The sequence below is a fragment of the Diospyros lotus genome, chromosome 10, assembly GCF_014633365.1.
Source record: "Diospyros lotus cultivar Yz01 chromosome 10, ASM1463336v1, whole genome shotgun sequence".
In the NCBI taxonomy this organism is placed as follows: Eukaryota; Viridiplantae; Streptophyta; class Magnoliopsida; order Ericales; family Ebenaceae; genus Diospyros; species Diospyros lotus.
Window position 1 is genome coordinate 34,360,244 of NC_068347.1, and position 23,852 is coordinate 34,384,095.

A 23,852-nucleotide genomic window follows, 5' to 3' on the forward strand; every position below is an offset into this window, starting at 1 on the left:
TGGAAAGACGAGCCGGCCGCAGAGGAACATTCCCGTAGCTTCCCACAAAATTTAACTATAATTAATGAAACTATCATATTATGTGCATTTGGCGAGTTCCAGGCGAAGAAGAAGAGTCGAAAGCGAAGGAGAAGAAACGGTCCTTGGTGTTTGATAAATGGCGACGGACCCAATCGATCGATCTCTGAGTTTCAGAGATCTCTATCCAATTTCATCTCAATCGCCGACCTTCAGGTCATTTCCCTCTCTTATTTTTCATGAATGTATGTATGTATGTATGTATGTATTTATGTTGGGACGTGCAACTTTTACAATTTCTGTATGTCGTGGAAGATGAATGTAGGTTTTCGTATAAATGTGATAGTTTCTATGTGATTTGGAAAATTCGTTTTGCGTTGAGATCATGGCTGGCCGGACAATCGATTGGGACTTCCAGAGTACAATTTGGGGGCTTTTAGATCTGTTGATCGTTCATAGACAGTAGAGGATAGTCGGGATTAATTGTTCGGCATTCAGGAGAGGGAGAATTTTTAGAGAGGTGAGGTGATATATTGGTGACTTCACCACCAGGCTTTCGCAATTTTTCTGATATTATGTCTGATTATTTTCGCAATCTAATTTCAGGGTTTGATTCTTGGGGGTTTATCTGATTTTGGGTTTTATTCATTATTGTATTTTGTTGATCGGATTTTGGAGCTCTGAAGTATGTTCTTTTTCTTGTTTTCTTCGCAAAATATTTGATTAATTGATTAAGAGTGTTCTTTTTCTTGTTTTCTTCGCAAAATATTTGATTAATTGATTTTATGGTAACCGTGGAGGGTGACGAGTTGATAAGCGCCCAGATTATGGTAATTGCTCTGGTAACGTGTTTCATTAGTTATTCAATTTTCTGACCAGATGATAAGTTGTGCAGTTTTTTTGTTTTTGTTCTTTATGCCGTTTGAGTGATTTGTTGGTGATTTTAGAGGGTGACAATTTCAGAGGTAAGAGGTAGACAGAGACAGAGGGAGTTCTAGTTGCTGTCAGCTGATGTCTTTTGACGGTGACAGCAAGCAATGGATTTGTGGAAAAACTGGGATTGTGAGTCTAAACCTGGTCAGTTCTATTGTTCGTGACATTGGGGAGCCTTGTCTTCATCAGACAGTTATAAAGGTTGCTATTGGAGTAAGAATGACGAACTATAGTTTTTTTTAATCATTAATCATTTCATTGTTTATGAAATGTGCTTCTACATAACCAGAGAGTGTTCTGTATTTACTACTTCTGCTCTGAGTATTCTGTGGGACTTTGGTAATTGGCTGAGAGTTTGGAACTCCCCAAGCAAGGTTCAACTGCTTTGTTGAGTTATTTTAAATGAAGACAGTTCCCTTTCAGAAAACCCGATAGGAGATACAACTTGGAACATCTTCTTTATTCTTGTAAATAGGCACTAAAGTGCTCTTCAATGTCTGACATCCTTTTCGATTTAAGGATCACCTTAAGTAAAAAGATCCTTCTACTTAATTAAAAAAAAGAAAAATAAAAGGTCCTTTTCCCCAGCTGTCCTCCACTCCCACAGATCATTCCTTCTCTTAAGTAGATAATCATGCATCAATCTAAACAAAGTTGAAATTTCTCCACATTGTAGATGGTAAAATGGATCATGGTTAAAATTATTTTAGGAGATGAGGTTTTGATTATTGTCAGTATAGATGCACTGTAAGTTGAGTTGGAAGAAGAGATGAGACAACTTCTGGGTGGTATGTAGAGGGGTTGGTGCAAAGAACATCTAAATGAGGGATCATTATGAAAGGTGAATTACATGGTCATTGCATTTAGAACAAAATAAATTGATCGTATCAAAATATAGGCAAACATTGTGGGTTAACTACAACCATCCATGATTTCAAGAACATAATTGCAAGGAGGACGTCAAATTACTTGAGAAGAACAAGTATTGTTCTTGGGAAAGATGTTCTTTGTCTTTCAGTTTCCCCAATGCAGGTTGTTTATCTTCTTGTCTATTTGGAGCCGTAGTTCTCATTGGCTCAACAAACTTGCATTGGCCCCTTCATGGCTTATAATTCACCACTACTGGAATATTTTTCTTTTAGTTTTGGGTAATTTTGTTTTTCCCTTTCCTCTTTCTCCCTCCTTGAATGTGTTGTAGTGTTTGATCTCCTTGTTTGTGGTGGTGCAGAGTAAAATGCTTAGGCCAGAGAAGTGGCAGGCCACCTTTGATGGTGATGGAAAGATTCTTGGTTTCCGTAAAGCTTTGAAATCAATTATTCTTGGGGTGAGTTGTGCTGTTATTATCAATTTTATGAATTTCCACAAATGCTTGCTTGGCCAGTATAATTATATGTTTCCATCTCATGAACTCAATAATACTAGATTACCTAGTAGAAAAGATTTAAAAATCATCACAAACCCCCCTTTTTCTTTTCTATTGCAATTTCTGGATTATTATATGATGATTTTTAAACTTTCCATATAAAGAGATAGACTAGAAACGACACATTTTGCGTGCAACAGCCTATCAATGTTTTAATGGGGTTCCAAACTTCTAGATTGTCTCTGTTTACGTCTGCAAGTAGCAATGACTTAGTTGTTAATGGTTTCTGTATCAGCAGTCCCCACATCTCAATCAATTATTTCTGTCATTCAAGCATTCTGTGGATATGACAGGAATTAGTTCAATTGGTTTGTGTGTTTAAGCTTGCTGTGAACTTTAACCTTTGTTTTGATTTGGATGTCACAATTTTGATAACTTCTTTTAGAAATGTTATGAACAAAATCAGTGCAAGAGAGGTGCGATAATGATAATAGAAAAAAATTGTAACCTTGCTAACGTTGTAAATGCACATAGAAGCTACACCGTAAGTAGTTGAGTGATGCATGAATGCTGTTTTGTTAATAATGACCTAGAGATTGTTTTACTACCACAAGAGAGGGATCTAGTTATCTTCATGTTTCAGGTGGTCATTTAATCATGTGTTTTACCTGCTGTATTTGGAGACGCATTTTGGGTCTCAAACAAGCAAAATGCATTTAGTCTTTACCAAGTTCTGTTGTGTTAGTATCAGATCGTGGGAAGACATTTTATCCTCTTTGGATTAAAAGGTTAGTCTAATTTTTTTTTTTTTCCCCTTCTGGTATGACTGCTTATTCATCATTCTATAGTGCAATTTTCTCTGTCTGTGTCTGTCATCAAGAGGCCCATGAACTTTTTGATTTTGGTCAATTTAGCCCCTGAACTTATTTCTGGCTCAAATTCACCCTTTCACTTTTCAAATGGTTTAATTTGAGGGTGAATTTGAGCCAGAAAACTAGAATTTCAGGGGCAAAGTGAACCAAAAACTATCATTTTAGGGGGCAAAAAGAACCATTTTGAAAAGTTCAAGGGTGAATTTGGGCCCAAAAAGGTCCAGTGGTTAATCTGGCCAAAAATAAAAAGTTGAGGGGCCAATCTGGCCGTTTTCCCTCTTAAAATTATCTGTTTATTTATGCTGGATCATTGTTAGCACAAGCTTCTCACCTCTTCCTCAAATGTTCCTTTTCTTTTATTCAGCTATTGCTGACCTAAGTTGTCTAATGAGCATTATGTCATGTGGAAAGGCCAATAAGTTGCAAATGCGTACATACAACAAGCAACTCTTTTTTAGCTTGATACATACTAGTAACTGGTCATCATTATGGCTTTTATTCTGGTTTATGATTGAAAATTCTGATTGAATCCAAAAAACTTAAATTTGATCCATATCTTGAGTATAAGCATTCATATTATGAGGATCAATTTGTATTTTTCTTGTGATCTTCCACCTCACAACTGAAAATTTTGGCTCAATTATCTTTCACTTCACCACTTGTCTTGTTAATAGTGTCGGACCTGAGTTTTTGGGGCCCAGATGTGAAAATGGGCCCCAAATTGTATAGTACATTCAAATTTTATTTTTTTTATAATAAAATATATAAAAAAAAATAAATATTTATACCATAAGAATAAAATTAATTTTTTTTTTTAAAATTATCAATTAAAAACTACCATAAACAACGAAACAAAATGAAGGATACTACCATAAATGAAACGAAATGAAGGAGCAACTAACCGCTGAAAGTTGAAGCAGATCTAGAGTTAGAGCATCTGAGAAGCAGATCTGAAAGAATGAATCTGATGACCCAATCGGCAATTGAGAGGCAGCGAGCCACTGGTTACAACCCACAAGGGCGATGGCGAGCCAGCGACCGAGCAGAGCAGCGAAAGGCGATGCTTGCTGGGCGAGCGCCTGAGTAGCGAGCCACCGGCCACGAGGGCGAGGCAAGTCGGTGAGGACGAGCGATCGTCGATCGAGCAGCGAGAGGCGAGAAAGCGATGGCGAGGAGCAGCAAGAGGAGAGAGAGGCAGCGAGCTACCGGCGACGGAGCAGCAGTGAGAGGCGAGAGCGAGGGCGAGGCGCGATGGAGCCAGAGAGGTAGGGCTAGGGCAGCGAGCAAAAGAGAGGGAGGGAGAAGGGTCGCGAGAAGGGGGTGGGCCGGCAAAAAATGCATGGGGCCCTAAGTTGTGAAATTTCCATGGGCCCCTAAGTTGTGAAATTTGTATGGGCCACTTTCAATTTATGGGCCCCTAAATTGTGAAATTTCCATGGGCCCTGAGGCAGTCGCCTCATGGAAGGTTCGGCCTTGCTTGTTAACTTAACAGTCCATGAAGTTTATCATGATCTCTATATGGGTTTTTGGCGATTGGATATGAGACTGGTAAAGTTACAATTGAGGATGAGATTTGGTTTTGCTTCATATATAGCCCGTTCACAAGGGTTCTCTTGTGGGATCCCTTATTTGTATCATAATTGCTTCCAATAAAGTAATGGTCTCATGGAATTTGATTAAGGAAATGTTGTCTTATCTCATTCCTTGGAAATAGTTTTATTTAGGGTGCTAAGCAGTGTTCTAAAACACGTTAGGCGCTAGTTGGGCGCCAGACAGGGGCTTAGCACCTAGGGCACTTAAGAAAAAATGTTGTTGTTTTTTAAATTTTAGCAAGGAGGAAGACTTGCAGCAAGGAGCAAGGACAAAGATGGCGCAACAAGTAGCAAGGAGCAAGGAGGAAGATGGCCATATGTACTGGAGGAAGAAGAGTGAGAACTGACAGGGAGAGAACGGCCCGATCGGCAGCAAGAGAGAGAAACGACGAGATCGGTGGTGGTGACAAGTCCGATGAGAGAGAGTGAACGGGAAAGCGGCGAGACAGAGTAATGACGAGAGAGAGAGAGAGAGGGAATGATAATTGGCCCATGCCTCGCGTGACCCAAGCGACTAGGCGCCGATCGGGCCCGGCGCCTAGGGGTGCCGATTTGGCCAGAATCGCGACGGCCTAAGGCCTCCTAGCATCGGCCGGCTTTTAGAACACTGGTGCTAAGAGACATGATAAAGTGGAATCACTAGCTAAAAATGGAGCTTCCACTGTGGGTTTCTAAGTGTGGATTCTGACCATTTGTTGCCTTTGTCTCATTTAGCTGCTCTTGTGTATTTCCCTTTCCTGGTTCTTGTATTAAGATGGGACCTTATCTTTCTCCTTTTACCATTCCCTAGATCTGGTATATTTCCCACTTTAAATCTAGAAAAAAAAAGGCAATATGTTTCATTTGATTGATATTTGATTTTAGCTGCTTGCAATCAGTAGTTTGGTTTGAGTAGTTTCTTTTGGAGTGCTAAGTTTCACCTTATATGGTGCTGTTTAGTTGTTTCAATCATCTTAACTATCATATGTATCCACTGGAGATAGAATTCTAAGAAACAATTGTTCTTCTTTGTCATTAACTGCTGTGTCTCAATTTTTAGGGCGTGGATCCATCAATAAGGCCGGAAGTTTGGGAATTTCTTTTGGGATGTTACAACTTGAGCAGCACTGCAGACTACAGGAGGCAATTGAGAACTGCTCGAAGGTATAGGCCCTTACATTTCCTACTGCACCATGTTGCAGATAAATTCCTATAAACTTTGTGATAAGACCATAAGACCTAGACAACTTGGAAAATGATACTCAAAATGATAATATTTGGTGATTTTGTAAAAAGTGTAGGGTTTCTTTGATGTCTAATCATTCTGGAGAATATACGATTCTCCATTACTCTTTTTCTGTCTATAGACTACTGCACCTTTTTTCTGTTTCAATCATGAACTGAACTGACAAGAATCATTTTCCTTCACATGGAATGAGTGGTTCCAGAGATTTTGTGTGTATGTGAATGTTTTTGTTTTTTGTACTATTTATCCTGTAGGATGGAAATACTCGTCTTTCAGCATTTTCTTGATTGTGATGTGTGTATTACAATAAACATTTCATTGAGAATTCTTTTAGGAAATAGATGAAGTAATTCAAGCAGAAAAAAAAAGAAGTAAATTGAGGGACTTGGGGAATAAAATTCTTTATTGAACATCTGGTTGCTGCTTGGTACTTTGTACTATCTTGTAATTTTACTTTAACAGCTTTATCAAAATGATGGTACAGGGAACGCTACAGCGAGCTTGTCAAGCAATGCCAGATGATGCACTCCAGCATAGGCACAGGTTCTCTTGCTTATGTTGTGGGGTCAAAAGTCATGGATATGAGGACAATGTCCAAAGATAATGGAAGAAGAGAAGCTGAGGCCCAAGATAGGCACACCTCAGACTACGAGAACAAATTAGACAGTCGCTGTGATTGGGATAATCATTGTACAGATACAGCACAAACATGCAAAAGGGAAAGCTCTAGTGATTCAGGTGACCTTGTCACTGTTAGGGGGAGCACGGATAGTGCAGCATATGAATCATCTTGTTTTATGCCTAGTTCAGATCCATGCAATTGCCATTCCCCAAAGCCAGGGAGTGAAGCAAATGGATCACGATATTTAACAGAGAGTTATTTTGATTTTCCTCCATTACCCGTCACGAATTTGTTTGAGAACACTGGCAAAGAGAGTGAAGAACATGAGTTCCCTGGTGATAGGCATTCTATGCAACTGCAGTACAAAGATGGGCATATGCATACCTTTCAAATTAATAACAACATTGATCTAATTATGGAGTCAAGTGGTTCACCATCTGATGTAGTCTCACATGCTCTTAACTGTGAAATTGAGATGGTTCAACTTGATGTCCACGAACCTCTATCCCCTTCCAAGGACCTGGAATACAAAAAAGAGATAATAAACAGATTAAGAATATCAGATGTGCCAGAAACACTGCCCATAGATGTAAGGACATCTCAAATGGGGCCATCTAGTGAAGACAGAGTATCGGAATGGCTTTGGACGCTTCACAGAATTGGTAAATCAGCTATGAATTAATCTCTTCCATGAGAAAATGACAGTTATCTTCTGTTGACCTTATATTTGAATTGTGTTATATTATATTCTGATAAGCTTGCTTATTTTCAGTTGTTGATGTGGTTAGAACCGATAATCATCTAGAGTTCTATGAGGATGCCAAAAATTTAGCTCGAATGTCAGATATTCTTGCTGTTTATGCCTGGGTTGATCCTGCAACAGGGTACTGCCAAGGTTGTGCCCATCTCTTTTGACTCAAATTGTTTCTATTACTACTGCGTTCATGCAACGAGTAGGGAATCTGTAATCTCAGATTTGAGCTTCAATTGTTCTTGTTCTGACTAAGAATGTGATTGTAGGTATGAGTGATTTACTATCACCATTTGTTGTTCTTTTTGAGGACAATGCTGATGCTTTTTGGTGCTTTGAGATGCTTTTAAGAAGAATGGTATGTCTGAAGGAGGGGAATTATTTTTCTTAAGATATATGATATATCTATGTCAGAACACTTATCACCCGTTTGATTTTGTTCTTAGTTTTCATGTGTTCATTTTCAGCTTCAGTTTTCAAATTTGTCTGTGCAGTTTTCGTTTTCAGTTGGAAAAATGAAAACTAAATCTCTTATTTGATTTTTGTTGTCATCTTCAAAAGTTTGATAAATCTATTTATGTTAATTTTCTTTTCTTAATACAGAGATAGAACTTTTCTAAGTCGATGTAATATAATTTTTTTTTCATATAATATTAACTTTTTTACTTAATATTTTGCACTTCTTTGTGCACAAATATATTTTGAAAGGTAAATTCCACCCAAATCCCCTGTGATGTGGGTCATTTTTTGCGGACAGCTTCTTTAGTTTAAATTTAGCATTTAAGGTCCTCGTGGCTTGCTTCTTCTTCTTCTTTGCTTTTTTTTTTTTTCAAAGAATGCCTTCCATTAGGTCAAGCTACTAAGGACATTAAAAGGAATAGGATTAATTCCACCCAAGCCCTACGGGGTCTAGGTTCATTGTACTATTTTTTAATGTCAGTTGCTTGACCTAATTGAAGGGGCAGTTTGGGCAAAAAGCAAACCACAGGGATCTCAAATACTAAATTTAAACTATAGGGGGTCTCTATAAAAACGACTCCAACCAAAGGGGACTTGGGTGTAATTTACCCAATTTTGGTATTTTCCTGTTTAGCCATTTTTTCTTTGGAAATGGGTTTATTTTTCGAAATAAAAAAAACGCAACCAAATGAATTCTTTCCCCCCCTCTATTTTGAAAATGAACACAAAAAGTTGGAAACAACAATGAAATTGAATGGGCCATTAATTTGCTTGAGCAGTTTGATGTTTTTTTGCTTACTTAGATTATTCATACCTCTGCAGCGTGAAAACTTTCAGATGGAAGGACCAACTGGCGTGATGAAGCAGTTGCAATCACTGTGGCATATCTTGAAGCTTACAGACAAAGAAATGTTTGCTCATCTTTCACGTATAGGTGCTGAAAGCCTTCATTTTGCCTTCCGGATGCTGCTAGTACTCTTTCGCCGGGAGTTATCCTTCAATGAGGCTCTTTGTATGTGGGAGGTTTGTGCTTATAGTTGGTCTTCCTCACTGGTTAATAGGTGGCTGCGGTGCGCATCTTTTATCGCTATTTTATGATAAAGAACAAACAGAAACATTCTAAATTTCAATATGGGCCATAATATTTACTAGATTATGGTATAGCTAGAATCTGGGCAATGGGGTAGTAGCAGTGTCTGGTGGCTGCATGTACTTCTATGGCACAATTTTATTGGGATTGATTTTCTTTTTCTTCCTACTGCATAAAGAGCCGGACTCTGCAAATTATTCTCTGATCTACCATGTCCATATTTATTGTTTGCAGTCTCTTTTCCCCATAATTTCAATTTCTGTCCAGCCTTCTTCTGTTAAAATGAACCTTTTCAGCTGACCATATACTTACTGTGTGGTTGGGATTTGAGTGCCAATGTTTGAATTTTTATATAATGTTCTGTCATCTCAGGATGTGGCTCTTAGTGCTGCATTCTTCCATGTGCAAGATTAAGAAGCTACTATGTGTCATGACCCTAGGAGTAATAAAGGGGTAATATGGTAATAGGCTCAGTATCCTAAAATGCGGCCTAGGCGACCACTGCAATTTCGTGCAAATCGGCACCCTTAGGCACCAGGCCTGATTAATCGAGCCCAATCGACATGCCGCTCGGGTCGCCCAGACGCGTTTGAATTTTCCCTATTTCTTTCCCTTTTATATCCTCTCGCCGTGGTTTGGGTTCGTCTCTGGTGGGCTCGTTGATTTCTCTCTCTCGTTGTCGCCACTGCCAATTGTCCTCTTCTTAGCCACGTTCTCGCTGCCTGTCTCCCTGTCAGTTTAGCCACTCCGTCGCCAATCATCTCGTTGCTTTCTCTCTCGTCGCTGCTGTCGCCACTAATCGTCTTTCTCAGCCATGTTCTTGTTGCCTATCTCCCTACTGGTTCTCGCTCTTCTTCTTTCGATACGATCCGAGGCCTAGCTTCGATTTTCAACTCTTTCATCATTTGTTTAGCTTCTTTCATTAATAAGCTTCGATTTTTAGCTCTTTCTAGGTTTGAAGCTTCTTTCATCATGTTTGCAACTCTTCTCAAGAAGCTTCGATTTTTGCAGCTCTTCTCAAGAAATTTGTGTTTTGATAGGATTCTAGGGTTTGCAGCTAGTTGTTGGATATGCGCACAACTGAACCTGCAATTGGATTATGTTGGGTGTAAATAATTGAGTATTGTTTGAGATTCTTAAAGGTTTATTCTGGAAGTAGGATCAAATTACATCAAAAAGTTAAAAAAAACAACAGTTTTCCTAGGTGTCGCCGGCGCTAGGCCCCAGTCTGGCACCCAACTAGTGGCTAGCGCATTTTAGAACACTGAATAGGCTTATAATAGTTGTTAGTAGATATTTTAGCAGTTGGTTAGACATGGGGGGTGTTATTCATTCAGTTAGAAGCCAGGTATGCCTATAAAAGGCTACTATAAACGGATGAGATCATTATGTTGAATGATAATTGAATCCTATTATCTCTCTCAAACTCTCTGCTCTCTTTCTCCTGTTCTCTGTGTGTGTGTGTGTGTGTGTTTTGATATGCAACTCTCCCCCTCATTTCTATTTGTTGTCTTTCCCCATTTTTGTCCAATTTTCCCCTCCAATCATTTTGTTCTTGGTCCTAGCCTATCGGAATCTTCCGATTTCCAATCCAAACCCTAGGATAAACCCTAGGTACATGACAAATTGGTATCAGAGCTGACGTTCCTTGGCTGTGAGTTCGGAAATTCAATAGCGTTCAATCCAATTCGGAAATAATCAAGCCTGATTCAAAGCAGATATGGTAGATAGCGACAGAGGTAGGCGGTTTGTAGAAGTGGTCTCAGTGTCAAAATTTTGGTGAATTGGAAGCTGCAAAATCAACGGCGAGCTAGCTAATTTAAGCAAACTTCAACGGTGAGTCATGAAGTAGATCTAAGTCTAAGTATTGAAGGCAAAGCCGGTCGTTGACTCTCGATCGCGAAATTCAAGAGGCGTCAGTTGCATCAGAGTCGTTTAATGTGTTAAGAGTGGTGCCAATTGAGTAACAGAGTCCCTCGAAGAAGGTGATTGGGAATGCTGTTCGACTTTTGGAGGCGAGCGAGGATATGCCTCTGTTATTGATCTCCAATGATGATTTACGTTGGTGATTAGGTGAAGCAATCCCAATGAATTCCAAAGCCAAGCCAGTGGTCGCGACCATCGGACGGTGATTGGGTGGGTCGCAGCCGTTGTAAGTCTTGATTGGTGGCTAGTGCAACAATTCTTAGGCTGTTGATTTCTTCATTCCGTCGCTGCTAAGTTTCGACGCAGTGAATTTGGTCGTCCTTGTTTGAAAGTGAAAGGCGAAACAGAGCATAGCAGTTTCAGCTTGAAGTGGTAGGTAGATTCCGTTCGGAGAGATGGATTTCGCTCGTGAGATCCGACACCTTAGGTTGCCAATTTCCGATCACCTCACGCTCTGAATTGGAAAGCGTTTGAGGCAAGTATAGGAGACTTTTACATCAAACGAGCTAGGAGGTGGAGTTAGACCCATTGCCTAGCATTTTATTTTGCTGGGGAATTGAAGATCGCTAATCCATAATGAAGCGGATCTTGAGTGATAGTTGATCCATAGTGATCGGCTGCAGTGATTTCCAGAGATTGACTTGGGTTAGGAAATTGTTGAGTTGCGATTGCTTTCAGTCTTGATCGGTGATAAATTGCAGATCAAGAGAGGCTAATTGAGTTGCAGTAGGAGTTTCAGGAGTAGTAGATCGGACGGGCAACTTAGTACAAATCAGAGTGAGGCGACTTGTAGGAGGTTGAACTGAGCCGATTAAATCTTTGGCCATTGAATTGGATCTGGACGAATCCAAGTTGAGTTGCTTAAATTCCAAAGCAACTTGAAGTAGTATAGGAGACGATTAATTTTCAGAAATTGATTTCGATGCCTGGGGTGATAGATGGCTATTGTAGCATTGAGGTTTGGAGTTCAAGTGGTGGACTTCGTCAGCAAGCTAGCTAGGTGAATTCCGATCCGTTTAGGCTATTGCCAGCTGACATGGTTAACTTCCAAGCGAGAGAGCAGCCTTTGGTTCGAATGTTTGAATTTGGGAGGTGAAGCAGGGTGGAAAGAGCTCCGGTTTCTTGGCCTGTGGCTTGTTTCACCTGTGAAAGTTCTGTTGAGACAGACAGTGTGCGCATGAGGCCATGGGAGCCTCAATTGCAGCAGAAGAATGTTGCATTTTCAGTGGGATCTCCTACTCGTGAGGTCATGAGAAGCAGTGCACGCATGATACAATTGGAACCTCAATTGTAGCAGAAGAATGTTGATAATTAGTTCAGTTAAAGGCACAAGCAAACAAGCAGTGTGATACATGAAACGTGTGAGGAATTCAGTTGTATGTTACACAAGTAGTTGTAGGAGTTTGCGATGATACTTACTATGAAGTATCACTACAGCTTTCTCGCTGAATTTTTCGATGATTATTGTGAAAGTTTTAACTCAGAAGAATTCCTTAAAATAGAGTAGCCGAAGGAGAAGTCATTATGGTGGGAAACTAATTCACTACTTACCTTCAATGTGGAGTGGAAGAAGTATATCAGTTTAGGCGGAATTGACAAGAAAGGTGATTGTAACGATAGTGTTGGCAGCAACAACAACAATTTCAGGGGTTTGGTCCAGGGTGTGTGGGAAAAAGGAGAATTAAAGGAACACACAGATTCCTTTGGAAAAGAAGTTCTTGATGAGGATGTTTCAAATGAATAATCATGGAAGTCCAAAACCATAGTTGTTAAAGGCGCGCCTAGGCGCGCGCTTAGGTGCCAGTTCGGCGCCTCGCCTAGGCTGAGGCGAGACGATTTCAGCGAGGCCCTCGCCTTGCACGGTGAGGCACCAAGGCGAGAGGCGTGCATCATGAAACTTAGGTTTTAATTAAAACCTGGGCAGCCCAATTCCTCCTATCTTCTCGGTTCCAGCATGTATACATTACACCATATTTACATTTTTTTAGTTTAAGTAAATGTCCACATTTTCTTTTATTTATATTTTACTTTCCATTTACTTTAATACATAAATGTAAATAAGAAAGTATCCCCCATTTGGATTCAATAAAAATACCTAAAAAATCAAAATTCATAACAATAAGAAAATAGAATTTTGGTTTTAGTACAAACTCGGGATTTAGCGATTTTACCACCCCCAAAATACATACCTACTATTTCTTGAAAAATTCATTAAAAATTATTTTAACAACAATGAATATTAGCTATCAAAATACCAAGAGATAGTTTTTCAAAATGAAAACATTTTCTTATATGTTTTTTTATAATGCGCTAATCTTCAAGACTTAGAAAAATAGCATTTTTCAAAATGAAAACATTTTCTTGATTGTGGACTTGTAGTGTTTATATGTTTGTTTAGAACTTTGCATGATGATTGGTATTTGTTTGAGTTTGAGACTTTAAGTTTGAACTTTGACGATATTTCTAGTTTAGAATTTGCATGATGAATTAATCAACTTTGATGATGTTAGTTTAGAATTTGAAGATAATGAATCATTAATGATATGCATGTATTATTATTGATAATTTGATAGTTTTTAATGATTTTACAAAATTTTGAGTTTTTTTTGTAAAAGGTGCACCTCGCCTCGTGCGCCTCATACCTCAGGCTCTAGGACCCTTTGCGCCTTGCGCCTTTCAGAACTATGTCCAAAACTAGAGCTGAATGATGCAGTCAGTCAAATGACAGGGATAACAGGAGGCAACAAGGAATTTCTAGAATTGGGGAGGAATTCTCCTGCTGAAAGGCTGCAAGGGAATAATGGGGAAGCATTTGATGAAGTGACAGAGGAAGCCAAGACCAACTTGTTGCCCCCGGTGGCTAGTGCATGGGTTGAAAGATTTGGTGGTGTTCTGGATCAGAAGTTCGTGGGACATGGAATAGCATTGGATCAGGAAAATCTGGCTGAAGGACCATCAATCTATATGGATATTGGTGTTGGAATTCTTCAATTTTGGAACGAAACATTGGTCCATTGGATAAGTTGGTTATAAAATAGGCTAGAGCTGAGAGTGGCAATACCTACAACATCTATCCTAGGCTGGGTCTAGATTGTGATGGACCACATGTAGTTAAAGAAGATCCTAAGGATATTGCTCCTTTGACTTTGGTGCCGAAGCAAGTTGAGCCGTCCTTGACTTGGGTTAAAGTAGGTCTCAAACAGTCTTCAGTGTTGGTTTTGGCAGGGAAGGAACAACTTAAGTATACGGAACATAAGGATTGCCACAAGGTCTGGGGAGAAGATGGAAGAGAAGGGTGCTGCTGGACTGCTTGTTATTACAACTCATTGGCATAATCTCTATATAAGGACTCTTGAAGAATACACTCTACATTGGCAAGAAAGGCAAAACAGAAAGAACATAAAAGTGAAAAGGAAGTGGCCTAGAAGGAGAAAGAAAGAAAGAAGGATAAACCAAATAGAGAAGGATTGGATGAAGAGCAATGGCTACTGGTTGCAAGTTCTTGGGGACAAGAATTCTCTGAAGGAGGGGGGAATTGTCATGACCCTAGAAGCAATAAAGGGGTAATATGGTAATAGGTTTATAATAGTTGTTAGGAGATATTTTAACAATTGGTTAGAAGTACATGGGTGTTGTTATGCATTTAGTTAGGAGCTAGATATGCCTATAAAAGGCTACTGCAAATAGATGAGATCATTATGTTGAATGATAATTGAATCCTATTGTCTCTCGCAAACTCTCTGATTTGTTCCTCCCATTCTCTCTCTCTCTCTCTCTCTGTGTTTTGATTTGCAACTCTCCCCCTCATTTCCTATCTTCCCCTATTTCTATCCAATTTTTCCCTCCAATCATTCTATTCTTGGTCCTAACCCATCGGAATCTTCCGATTTCCAATCCAAACCCTAGGCTAAACCCTAGGTACGTGACACTATGATGCTTTTAGCACGCTCATGATGAGATAGAAGCAGATTATTGGTATCCAGCTGATAGCTGAAATGTTATGTAAGCTTAATAGTCACTAAATTGTATGCATAAACATACATGACATGTTCATAACAACAACAACATATCCAGCCTTTATCCCACTAATACATGACATGTTCATGTGCAGCCAAAATTGATAATAGTTTCCGTGATTATATTATCATTTTTTACCCAGTACTGATATGAAAATGAATTATGTAAGGGGAGATTTTTGGGAACATGAGATTAAACTTGAAATTAAACTAACTGTGATGTGCTGACTTTATTGCCAAGATATCGTCATGATTTCACTGAAGTTTGGATAGTACAATGTCATTCCATGTTCTAGATCTGGGTCTGTATTTTTTTCAGCTAGATATTCTGCAAAATGCATCCAATTTGTTCCATAGGATCTTTGCATGAATATTGTACTTGAATTTATTTTTGTTTCTTAAGTATGGAAAGATATGAAAAATGGAGAAACTCCTTGAAAGAAAAATTAATTATTTAATTAATATACATTCACTTAATAGGAAAGGAAATATTGTAGACAACTTTTAGTAGCTGTGCATTGCTATTTCTCTATTTCAAAAAATAGTTGTTTTTCCTTGTAAAATGGTTTTCCAATTTACTCCAATTTAATATTTTAAATATAGAATAGAGGATCAAGCTTGAGTTCATGTAGTTGTCACCACCTAGTGGGATAAGGCTTGATATGTTGTTGTTACAAACATAGAATAGAAGATTGATGAGCACTCAAAATAAATAATTCATAGGAAAAACTCGTACATGGACTTGGTAATTTTTATGAAAAATTGATCATCAAAGTCATTACAAAAGTTTGAGTTGTGTTTCCATGTTGTACAAGTTGGTTTAACAATATTAACTATGTGATGGAGCATGACCATATCAATTATCTCATTCACTGCCATCTTATGTAGCTTTTCTATATAAATTAGATGGTGTTGGAACTTTATCTCGTTAGTTCCTCGCTAATGGGTTGTGTCAAAATTTTGTCACATTGTTCTTTTGCATAAATTTGTTTGTCGGTCTGACTTTTAGATGTTGTGACACCAACCCTAACTTGGTTAGGATAAAGTGCTGTTGATGATGATGAAAGTCATTACGAAAGTTTGTATGTCATTCAGAATAAGCTGTTTTGATTCTCGTCACAAAAATATTCTTTCCTGTAATTGTTTGGAAAAAAAAAAAAAAAAGGTCCAAGTGAAGTTGTCAATGGTTTCTGCATTTCTGAGTTTTGGGTTTTAAAACTGGATAAAATCCAATATTAAGCTCTTGCATACAAAATTACATTAGCAATGTAGTTTATTGGATGGTTTATCTCCTGCCTTCTCATGTGATGCCTTTTGCTTCCAGTGTCATCTGAACGAACTCTTTTCATTACATTCCATCTGTGGTATGTACTGAGAAATAATAATGAGGGTAAAACTTCAACAGAGTAATTAAAAGGCATGCAATATGTTCAGCCATCAATCTCACAAAAGACCACATTTATTTGTCTGCACTTTTCTCACATTGAGCAGATCATCTCTATTTGCTTTCATAGTATAGATTTTGGTTTGTAAAGTTGTTCATTAACATAGCCCCTCCCCCCAGCCGGGCAGATGTGTGGTTTTGTGTGCATGAGAAAGGATTAGGGCCACAGAAAATGTATACAACATGCATATTGTGTCCTGTTGTGAATCGTATTTTTTTTCTGGTTCTAAGACCAGTAGTTCTAGCGGTCAACTCGGTTCTTTCAAATTGTTTCTCATTATGAAGAAAAGGTAACAAAGATAAAATATTTGATTCAGCATTACCTTTTAATTGCCAAATAGTTGGTTGCTGAAATAGATCTATACTCATGGTTTTTCATTTGCAAGCATGCCATTTTGTTTTCTGTTATCAGGGCCACAGAAAACGTATACAATATGCATACTGTGTATGAATATTTGATTCAGCCTTACTTTTTAATTGCCAAATAGTTGGTTGCTGAAATTGAACTATAGTCATGTTTTTTTTTTTTTTTCATTTGCGAGCATGTCATTTTGTTTTCTGTCACACTGCAGATGATGTGGGCTGCTGATTTTGATGAATCTCTGGTTTACAATTTAGAGCGGAGTTGTCTGGAGCCATTGGTAATACAGATTCCTAGGGAATCAGTTGCAGAAATGGCAGAAGAAAGCATTGATAATGGCAACATTATTGTAAAAGGTGGTCTACAATCAAATCATGGAAATGGAGAACGCTCCACCCCTGATGATGAAGACAACGATGACGATGGAATTACATCAGCATCGACCCATGCCTTTTGTGGATTAGCAAAAGGTTTCTGGTCAAAAAATGATCAATTGCATATGTGTACTGTAGTCACATCCACAAGGAATGGTGACAATGACTTACCTGTCTTTTGTGTAGCGGCAATTCTTGTAACAAATCGTCAAAAAATCATCCGAGAAACCAGTTCCATTGATGATCTGATAAAGGTAGGTTCACTTTTGCCACTGGATTTAAGCTATACATTTGCAATAACCGCCTATTTGATGGATGCATTGTAATTTGTCTTATCATGGGTTGTTCCTGTCAATCACTGAATGCCTCTATCATGTTCTTTGATCAGCATGCAACAAGGAGTGAAGTGCAAATTAGGTGTCATAGTTAAGGGTGAGGATTGACTGCTCTTTCAGTTGAACTTGAGATTAGTGTTTTATGCATAGCAATCACTTGGTACTATCGGCATCATGTGTAAGGTGCTACAGGCTGCTGCAGTACTTGTTCAAGGACTAATGGGAAGTACATTTTCATAACGGTTATCTGCCTCACGTGTGTGATAAATATTAATACGAGGAACCATTTTCTTGTTTACACTAAGGACCAGGAGGCTTTCTTTTTGAAAGCTCCTTGTTGCTATAGTCCAATTTTGAGTAATCAGTATTTGCATGTACAGAAATTTAGATAGGTGTGCAACCACATGCTCCAATAATGGAATTCCTACCCCCCCGGGTGTTCAATTTTGTGGGATGTTATCCTCAATTCTATAGGTTTGGACATGCATTAGGGTATAAGTGAACCTAGGGTCTTTGCTTTTTCATCATCATTATCCTTGTTGGTTTTCACAAGGTCCGTTCAGTTGCAATGTTCTCCTCTAACTCTAGTCTATATGATCATGATACTAGCAACCCTCTTATCTCTTGGATGCTTGGAAAATTTTGTAGTTCCAGAGTTTCTTTTAGTGCTTGTATCTTGGTATTGGATCTGTGCCGCCACTGTTCTTCTCCCCCCCCCCCTCCCCCAACATACACACATTGAGACCCCCTCCTCCCCCGCCCCCCCCCCCCCCCAAAAAAAAAAAAAAAATGACTAGTAATTAGAAACTTTTTGGATGGTGACAGATGGATTCTTTTGTGTACCTTGTTGCAGATATTCAATGATAGGATGCTCAAGATCAGGGTCAAGAGATGTATACGTACAGCCATGAAGCTTCGGAAAAAGTATTTGGATAAGGTTGTGAGATTTTATTGCATTCATCTTTTCTTTTATTTATTTTTTGTTGCATAATCATTGTCTTCATGCACACTTTTTGAGGAATTATTATGTTTTTATTTGCCTTATCTTTTTAGAGCAACGGCAAGGTTGCTCCTTTGTGATTGGAAAGTCATGGGTTCAAGTTATGGTAACAGCCTCTTTGCAAAGCAAGGATAAGGCTTATAAAGACGGCCCTCCCCCAACCCTCACAAAGCAGAGCTCATGCATTTGAGATGACCTTTATTACCTTTTCTTTTTTACTAGCCTTTGTGAGCCAACTTTACTACTGCCTAATGTTGCATGATGCCTTCAACTGATTGAAATGACAGTGCTTCTCCGTGTCAGATTCAATAAAACGATTATCCTTTCCTTTTGAGTCGTCATATCCTCCCGCAACTCTCTTCTGTTTGGTATAACTAGGCTTTGCCTGTACTATTAAACTTTGTTGTGGGCCAATAAAAGCAAATTAGTGTTGAAGATGAATTGGTGGTTCTTTTTTTTTTTCCTGCCATTCTTATAGAAATGCATATTTTATTGTGCTACGAATTGTTTTTGTCTCCTCTACCTTCTTAGATGCCTTTCTGAGATTTCAATTTTGTATGAACCAGTTGATCAAGAATGGTAGGCCTGCAGCTCCGGCTCGGCAGGAGGAATAGGTTGCTTGGGTTTCAGAGACTTGCACGAGTGAAGCTCGGATATGCCTCTTTGGGTTGGTAGTAGTAATTCAAGGTTGACTGGCACGAGAGAATTTTGTTATTTAGGCTCTTTTATGTTTGAGGAGCATATGGCAAAGTGCTTATGCTGTTCGATATTCATCCAGTCCTTGACTGAAAATGTCTCTTCCACCCGCAGTGCTAGGTAATTACAGCAACATTCTGCTTTGTTTGCCTTATCAGTACTATCCATGCTATTTTGAATTATATAGGTGGTTAAGCCATTGTAATGAACTTGAGAAATGAGGACCTTAGGAGTGGTCCTGTTACCTATTTGGCCACCCGCCGTCAATATTAATTTGCAGTTGTATTAGTGTAAATAAGATCTGAAGGAAAGCATGTTAGAACTGTATTCTAGAGATTTAGGGAAAAAAAAAAAAAGAATTGTATTCTGGTGTAATGGATGGGAGAAATTATTGAGGACAGCTTGGATACTGTATTCATTTTCTACAAAAAATATATTTTTTATAATTGACTACAAAATAAGATTGATTTTAAAACTACAGTTTGTGAAGAGATGTTCTTTGGTAAGTATTTCAAGTTTATGAAAAAATGCAAATCCCTTTTTCAATTTTTTTTTTTTTTTTGATAAACAAGCATACTCTTACGAAAGATATAGTCATGAATAGTGACGATTGGCAAGCCTAGACTCCATGCAGTCGACTTCTCCAAGTGAGATTGAGGCTTCTTGTTGTCATTGAATAAACAAACATACAAATTGATTTAAATCTTCACTGTTTCCTATCCTTTCTGTTTTTTAATGGATGGGCTTAAATGAAGTGTGTGCATGTAAGGCGACTTCCTAAACACACTTATAAATTGCTAGGCTCCCAAGATTCTGAGGGGCTGTCTCAAGACCACTGTGCTACTTTGTTGCTGCCCCTAGATCAACAAAATAAAGTGCATAGGTTCTAATGCTCATTTTACAAACAGCCTTTGTTGTGAATTGATACTGGTTCAATCTGACAACTCTTTACCCTAGTGAACAGTTCTCTTCACACTTGCCTGTATTAAGTACTTCAAGAAAATTTTCTGCTGCTGACTCAAAATTCTCTCGTCATTGTCCACTTCAGTTAAATGCTGAAGGCTATGACCCTGAGACTTGACTGCTTTGTGGCATTATCATGTACCGTCTATTTTGGCGTTAATTGTCTATAGATTTCTTAGTCATGCAGTTAAATAAAATTTCTAGCATAACCCTTGCCATCAACGAAAAAGCCCATCAAAAACCCATTTACCAGTACCCTTGATCCCTTCAGATTAACTGGTACTTCGGCAGTGCCATAGATAATTCATATAGCAGTTTTTGAATGAAGTTCTAAACTGATCTGAGTGCTTTCTGTAGATTCTTGACTTTGACAAGTACTTAGGATTGATGACATGATATCGTTTATATTCTTAATATATTGGGTTAATGTCCTCTGGTCTTAAATTGTAACGACTTTGAGAAACACTCTGAATTGTTGGATCTTTACACATTTTCTTCTCTGATTCCAGTGAATGGACTGCATGGTGGAAACTTTGCCTTTGTGCCTCTCAGGTCAGGTTACGGAACTTATTGCAGGTTAGTGGAATATGATTCTTCATTGTTATATATACATATTTGGAGACCCAATTATGTAGAACATCTGGTTGGTCTGTATGAGTTACTCTTGAGAAAACCATATAGTCAAAATCGATGAAATGATAATTTTTTTTGTCTTTTTTCTCTTTGTATCCACTTGGTTCTGTTCTTTCCTGAAATGGACTCTTGTTCTATCCAAAAGATAACTGGTTCATTGTTAGCAAGGAAAAACAAATGATCATATTGACCTTTGTCCTTAATAGTATCAAATATACCTCAAAGAGGCTATAGATTAATTGACTTATAGTTGTTGGTTGTTGAGGTTCTTTTATTACTAGTTTCTACGACTGCAAACCCGGCGTATCTCTCCGCTGGTACCAGTCAGTACTTGGATACGGCCCATACGGCTCATTGCCAAGGCAAATTCCCTGCGGAACATTTCCTGATTACCGGCAAATTCCTGGGTTATTTCCTTGGTGTCACGTCCATAGCGTAGCTGCTGATCAACTCCAAGAACTGATTCACCACTTAGTACTCGGGAGTAGTAGGTATTGTTGAACTGGAAATTGGGACCGGAGTCTGGGTCTAGGTATATGAGTGGATCACTTTGGCCATTCTTGAGCTGGCGTGGACACTGCTCTCTCATTGTTATCAGGAAGGATTTCTTCATGCTGGGGTCTGGCTTTCCTGTATTATTGAAGTTGTACAGGCGGTCCCAGATGTATCTGCAGTGTGCTCTTCCTAGTGAATGTGCTCCTGCAGTGCAAAATAGGTTTTTCTTTCTTTGAGCCTACGGCAATATAAGAGGTTGATTCTGTTCTCTTTTTGCTTGTTTTTTATTTGGCTTGAACAAACTTCTATGGAAACACTGGAGACTTTAGTTTGTTCAGAAAACCATGAAACAGAACTGGACCAAGTGAGACAGATTCTCTTTCTCAGGGATGAATTTATGTTTCATCTCGAGGGCCAACATTGGTAGCAGAAAGGCCACGGGTCCGAGGTATGGAAACCACCTTTTTGCAAAAAGAGCAAGGGGGCGCTTTCTTGATTCTCACAAAACGAGTAGTCTTGTGCACCGGACAACAACTTCTCTTGAATAAAATGTTAAGTAGTCTCGGCTCTCTCTCAAGGATGAATTATGTTTCATCTTGAGGGCCAACGTTGGTCGCAGAAAAGGTCATGGGTCTCATGGAAACCACTTATTTGCAAAAAAAAAAAAAAAAAAAAAAAACGAGGACTCTTTTCTTCATTCTCACAAAAAGAGTAGTTTTGTGCACTGGGGACGACGACTTCTCTTGAATAGAACGTTAAGAGTAGTCTTGGCTCTCTCACTCAAGGATGAATTTATGTTTCATCTTGAGGGCCAATATTTGTAGCAGAAAAGATCACTGGTCTAAGTTATGGAAACCAACTTTTTGCAAAAAAGCAAGGGGATTCTTTCTTGATTCTCGCAAAATGAGTAGTCTTGTGCACTTGGGACTACGACTTCTCTTAAATAAAATGTTAAGAGGACTAAGGTTTGCATCTTACCTAAGAGAGTAGTCATGTCGAGTACATTCAAACCTTTGGATTGGAAGAATGCCAAAGCTGAATCCCACGAAATGGACGGTGATGGGAGGTTCACCCATCCAGCCTTTGAATCCAACCCATCTCTTCTGCCCAAATACACGGGATAGGATGGTGCTCCAGCCTGAGGTCTCACCAAGAACCACTCATTACACCTGTCTAAAACCCTATTTATAGAAGGCATCACTGAGGTAGAGAACATGAGAGACTCACCAAATGGACAGCATCTCTTGCTGCGAGATGGAGAATGTCCGCACAAGAGACCACGCCGGGACAACGATCTTCGAGGACGATCTTGATCTTGTCGATGACCTCAAATCCCTTGAGCCCTGCATTTTGAGGCGCAGTTCTCTCTGTACCTGGACCCGCCAAGAGAACCGATGCGTCGCAACCCTATATATATCATGTTCAATCCAATATGGAACGGGTTAATGCTGCTTCGGCTACATGTATTCTAGCTCGACAAATGTCAAAAGGGAAGAGTCGGAATGTTGCTTACGTTGACCATGCAGTCGGCGTAGACCAACTTGAGAAGCTGGGCAGGGAGGCTCTTATCCTTCTGCCAGAAGGACTGCACCTGATGATGAACAAACGCCTCCGCGTTGGCGCAGGTGTTGAGCTTCTTGTAGTACTGTCGGATCAGCGGCTTATTCCCTGGCGGCAGCTCCGCCGCATTGGCAACCGGCGGCCACCAAGATGCCAGAGCAAGAGCCAGAAGAGGGAGAAGAAGCAAGTAGCCTCCCTTGCCCATGCCCATGCCCATGATCTTCAAATTGTGCGCAAAGGGTCTTCGTCTACTGCACTGGGCGGGGGACTTTATTATGGAAATAGAGGAGGATGAGAGAAGTACTTATATAGGGTCAGAGGGTGATCGGTGTCCACGTGGCCTGACGGCAATGCTGAGCTGGAAAACCTTAAGTTTACAGTAATTAATATCAGTTAATAACTGGAGTTCCCGAATGGAAGGGGGCGCCACGTGCATGGTGACCGTAAACGTGGTCTTGACGCCACGTCTAACGGAAGCGTGTCAAAGGCAAAGCCTGTGGCTGGGTTTCTCAAATTAATTTTTAGTGTTTTTTTTTTATACATTTTAATAGGATTTTGCTCATTAAAGGAATGTCAACTCGTCTTATTAAATTAAAAATTAATTTTTAACATGTATGGTTAATGTTTAAAGATAGTATAGTCTTCATGTTTGATATTGTGTATATATATATATATATAAATTTATAATAATTTTATCTAAATTCATATTATTAGTCTTACATAAAATGAACGATCACCCTAATATTAGGCTTAGCTTGGGACCCAAATATTGTAACTGACTAGTACTTGGGGAACTCGTTTTCTATATAAATAGCATTATTATTTTAGAAAATAAGAAATTAAAAAAAACGTCATTTTGGTGCAAGTTTGTGAGATTATTGTTGAGTTATTCACAACTATGTGGTTTGGAGTCAATTTTTGTGTGAATGCTATTGCTATGCAAACATTAATAAGGGCATGTTTGTTCCCTTCCCTTCTTTCCCCCTCACGAACTTGAAGTTCACTCCTTGAATAATTCTTACAAAGACTTCAAACTTTGGTTCTTCAATATTACGACATATATATATATATATATGCATGTCAAATAATTGATTCCAAATTAATAGTAAATGCTTTTGCAAGTC

The 23,852-nt window shown here is 38.9% G+C and overlaps 2 protein-coding genes across 12 annotated transcripts; one reads left to right on the forward strand and one right to left on the reverse strand.

The window, feature by feature from the left end:
- The first annotated feature begins 92 nt into the window (after positions 1-92).
- Positions 93-20,772, forward strand: LOC127811581 (uncharacterized). 11 transcript variants are annotated; one of them, XM_052351572.1, is made up of 14 exons: positions 545-860; positions 966-1,164; positions 2,180-2,275; positions 5,818-5,921; positions 6,488-7,287; positions 7,398-7,520; positions 7,646-7,734; positions 8,658-8,858; positions 16,884-17,142; positions 17,233-17,300; positions 17,435-17,478; positions 18,235-18,318; positions 18,948-19,197; positions 20,550-20,772. In XM_052351572.1, exons 2-11 carry the CDS (start codon positions 1,030-1,032, stop codon positions 17,474-17,476), a joined length of 1,917 nt encoding a protein of 638 aa, XP_052207532.1. In that variant the 5' UTR covers positions 545-860; positions 966-1,029; the 3' UTR covers positions 17,477-17,478; positions 18,235-18,318; positions 18,948-19,197; positions 20,550-20,772. The 11 variants fall into 11 exon arrangements, with proteins under 11 accessions (XP_052207526.1, XP_052207524.1, XP_052207521.1 ...); XM_052351566.1 differs by lacking the exons at positions 545-860; positions 17,435-17,478 and adding exons at positions 93-234; positions 344-538 and having other exon boundaries at positions 16,884-17,300; XM_052351564.1 differs by lacking the exons at positions 545-860; positions 17,435-17,478 and adding exons at positions 93-234; positions 344-538 and having other exon boundaries at positions 982-1,164; positions 16,884-17,300.
- Positions 20,764-22,989, reverse strand: LOC127811582 (probable peroxidase 26). Its single transcript, XM_052351573.1, has 4 exons — positions 22,682-22,989; positions 22,396-22,575; positions 22,147-22,306; positions 20,764-21,372 (listed from the first exon to the last, which is right to left on the reverse strand). Exons 1-4 carry the CDS (start codon positions 22,943-22,945, stop codon positions 20,951-20,953), a joined length of 1,026 nt encoding a protein of 341 aa, XP_052207533.1. The 5' UTR covers positions 22,946-22,989; the 3' UTR covers positions 20,764-20,950.
- Positions 22,990-23,852: the final 863 nt, after the last annotated feature.

Bases quoted from the DNA above. Each gene is read 5' to 3' on its own strand.
- LOC127811581 (XM_052351566.1), top strand. From the start codon at position 1,030: ATGTCTTTTGACGGTGACAGCAAGCAATGGATTTGTGGAAAAACTGGG. The intron at 1,165-2,179 runs GTAAGAATGACG...GTGGTGGTGCAG, and splicing joins TTATAAAGGTTGCTATTGGA to AGTAAAATGCTTAGGCCAGA. The intron at 7,735-8,657 runs GTATGTCTGAAG...ATACCTCTGCAG, and splicing joins AGATGCTTTTAAGAAGAATG to CGTGAAAACTTTCAGATGGA.
- LOC127811582 (XM_052351573.1), bottom strand. From the start codon at position 22,945: ATGGGCATGGGCATGGGCAAGGGAGGCTACTTGCTTCTTCTCCCTCTT. The intron at 22,576-22,681 runs GTAAGCAACATT...TGATATATATAG, and splicing joins ACGCCGACTGCATGGTCAAC to GGTTGCGACGCATCGGTTCT. The intron at 22,307-22,395 runs GTGAGTCTCTCA...GTGAGACCTCAG, and splicing joins CAAGAGATGCTGTCCATTTG to GCTGGAGCACCATCCTATCC.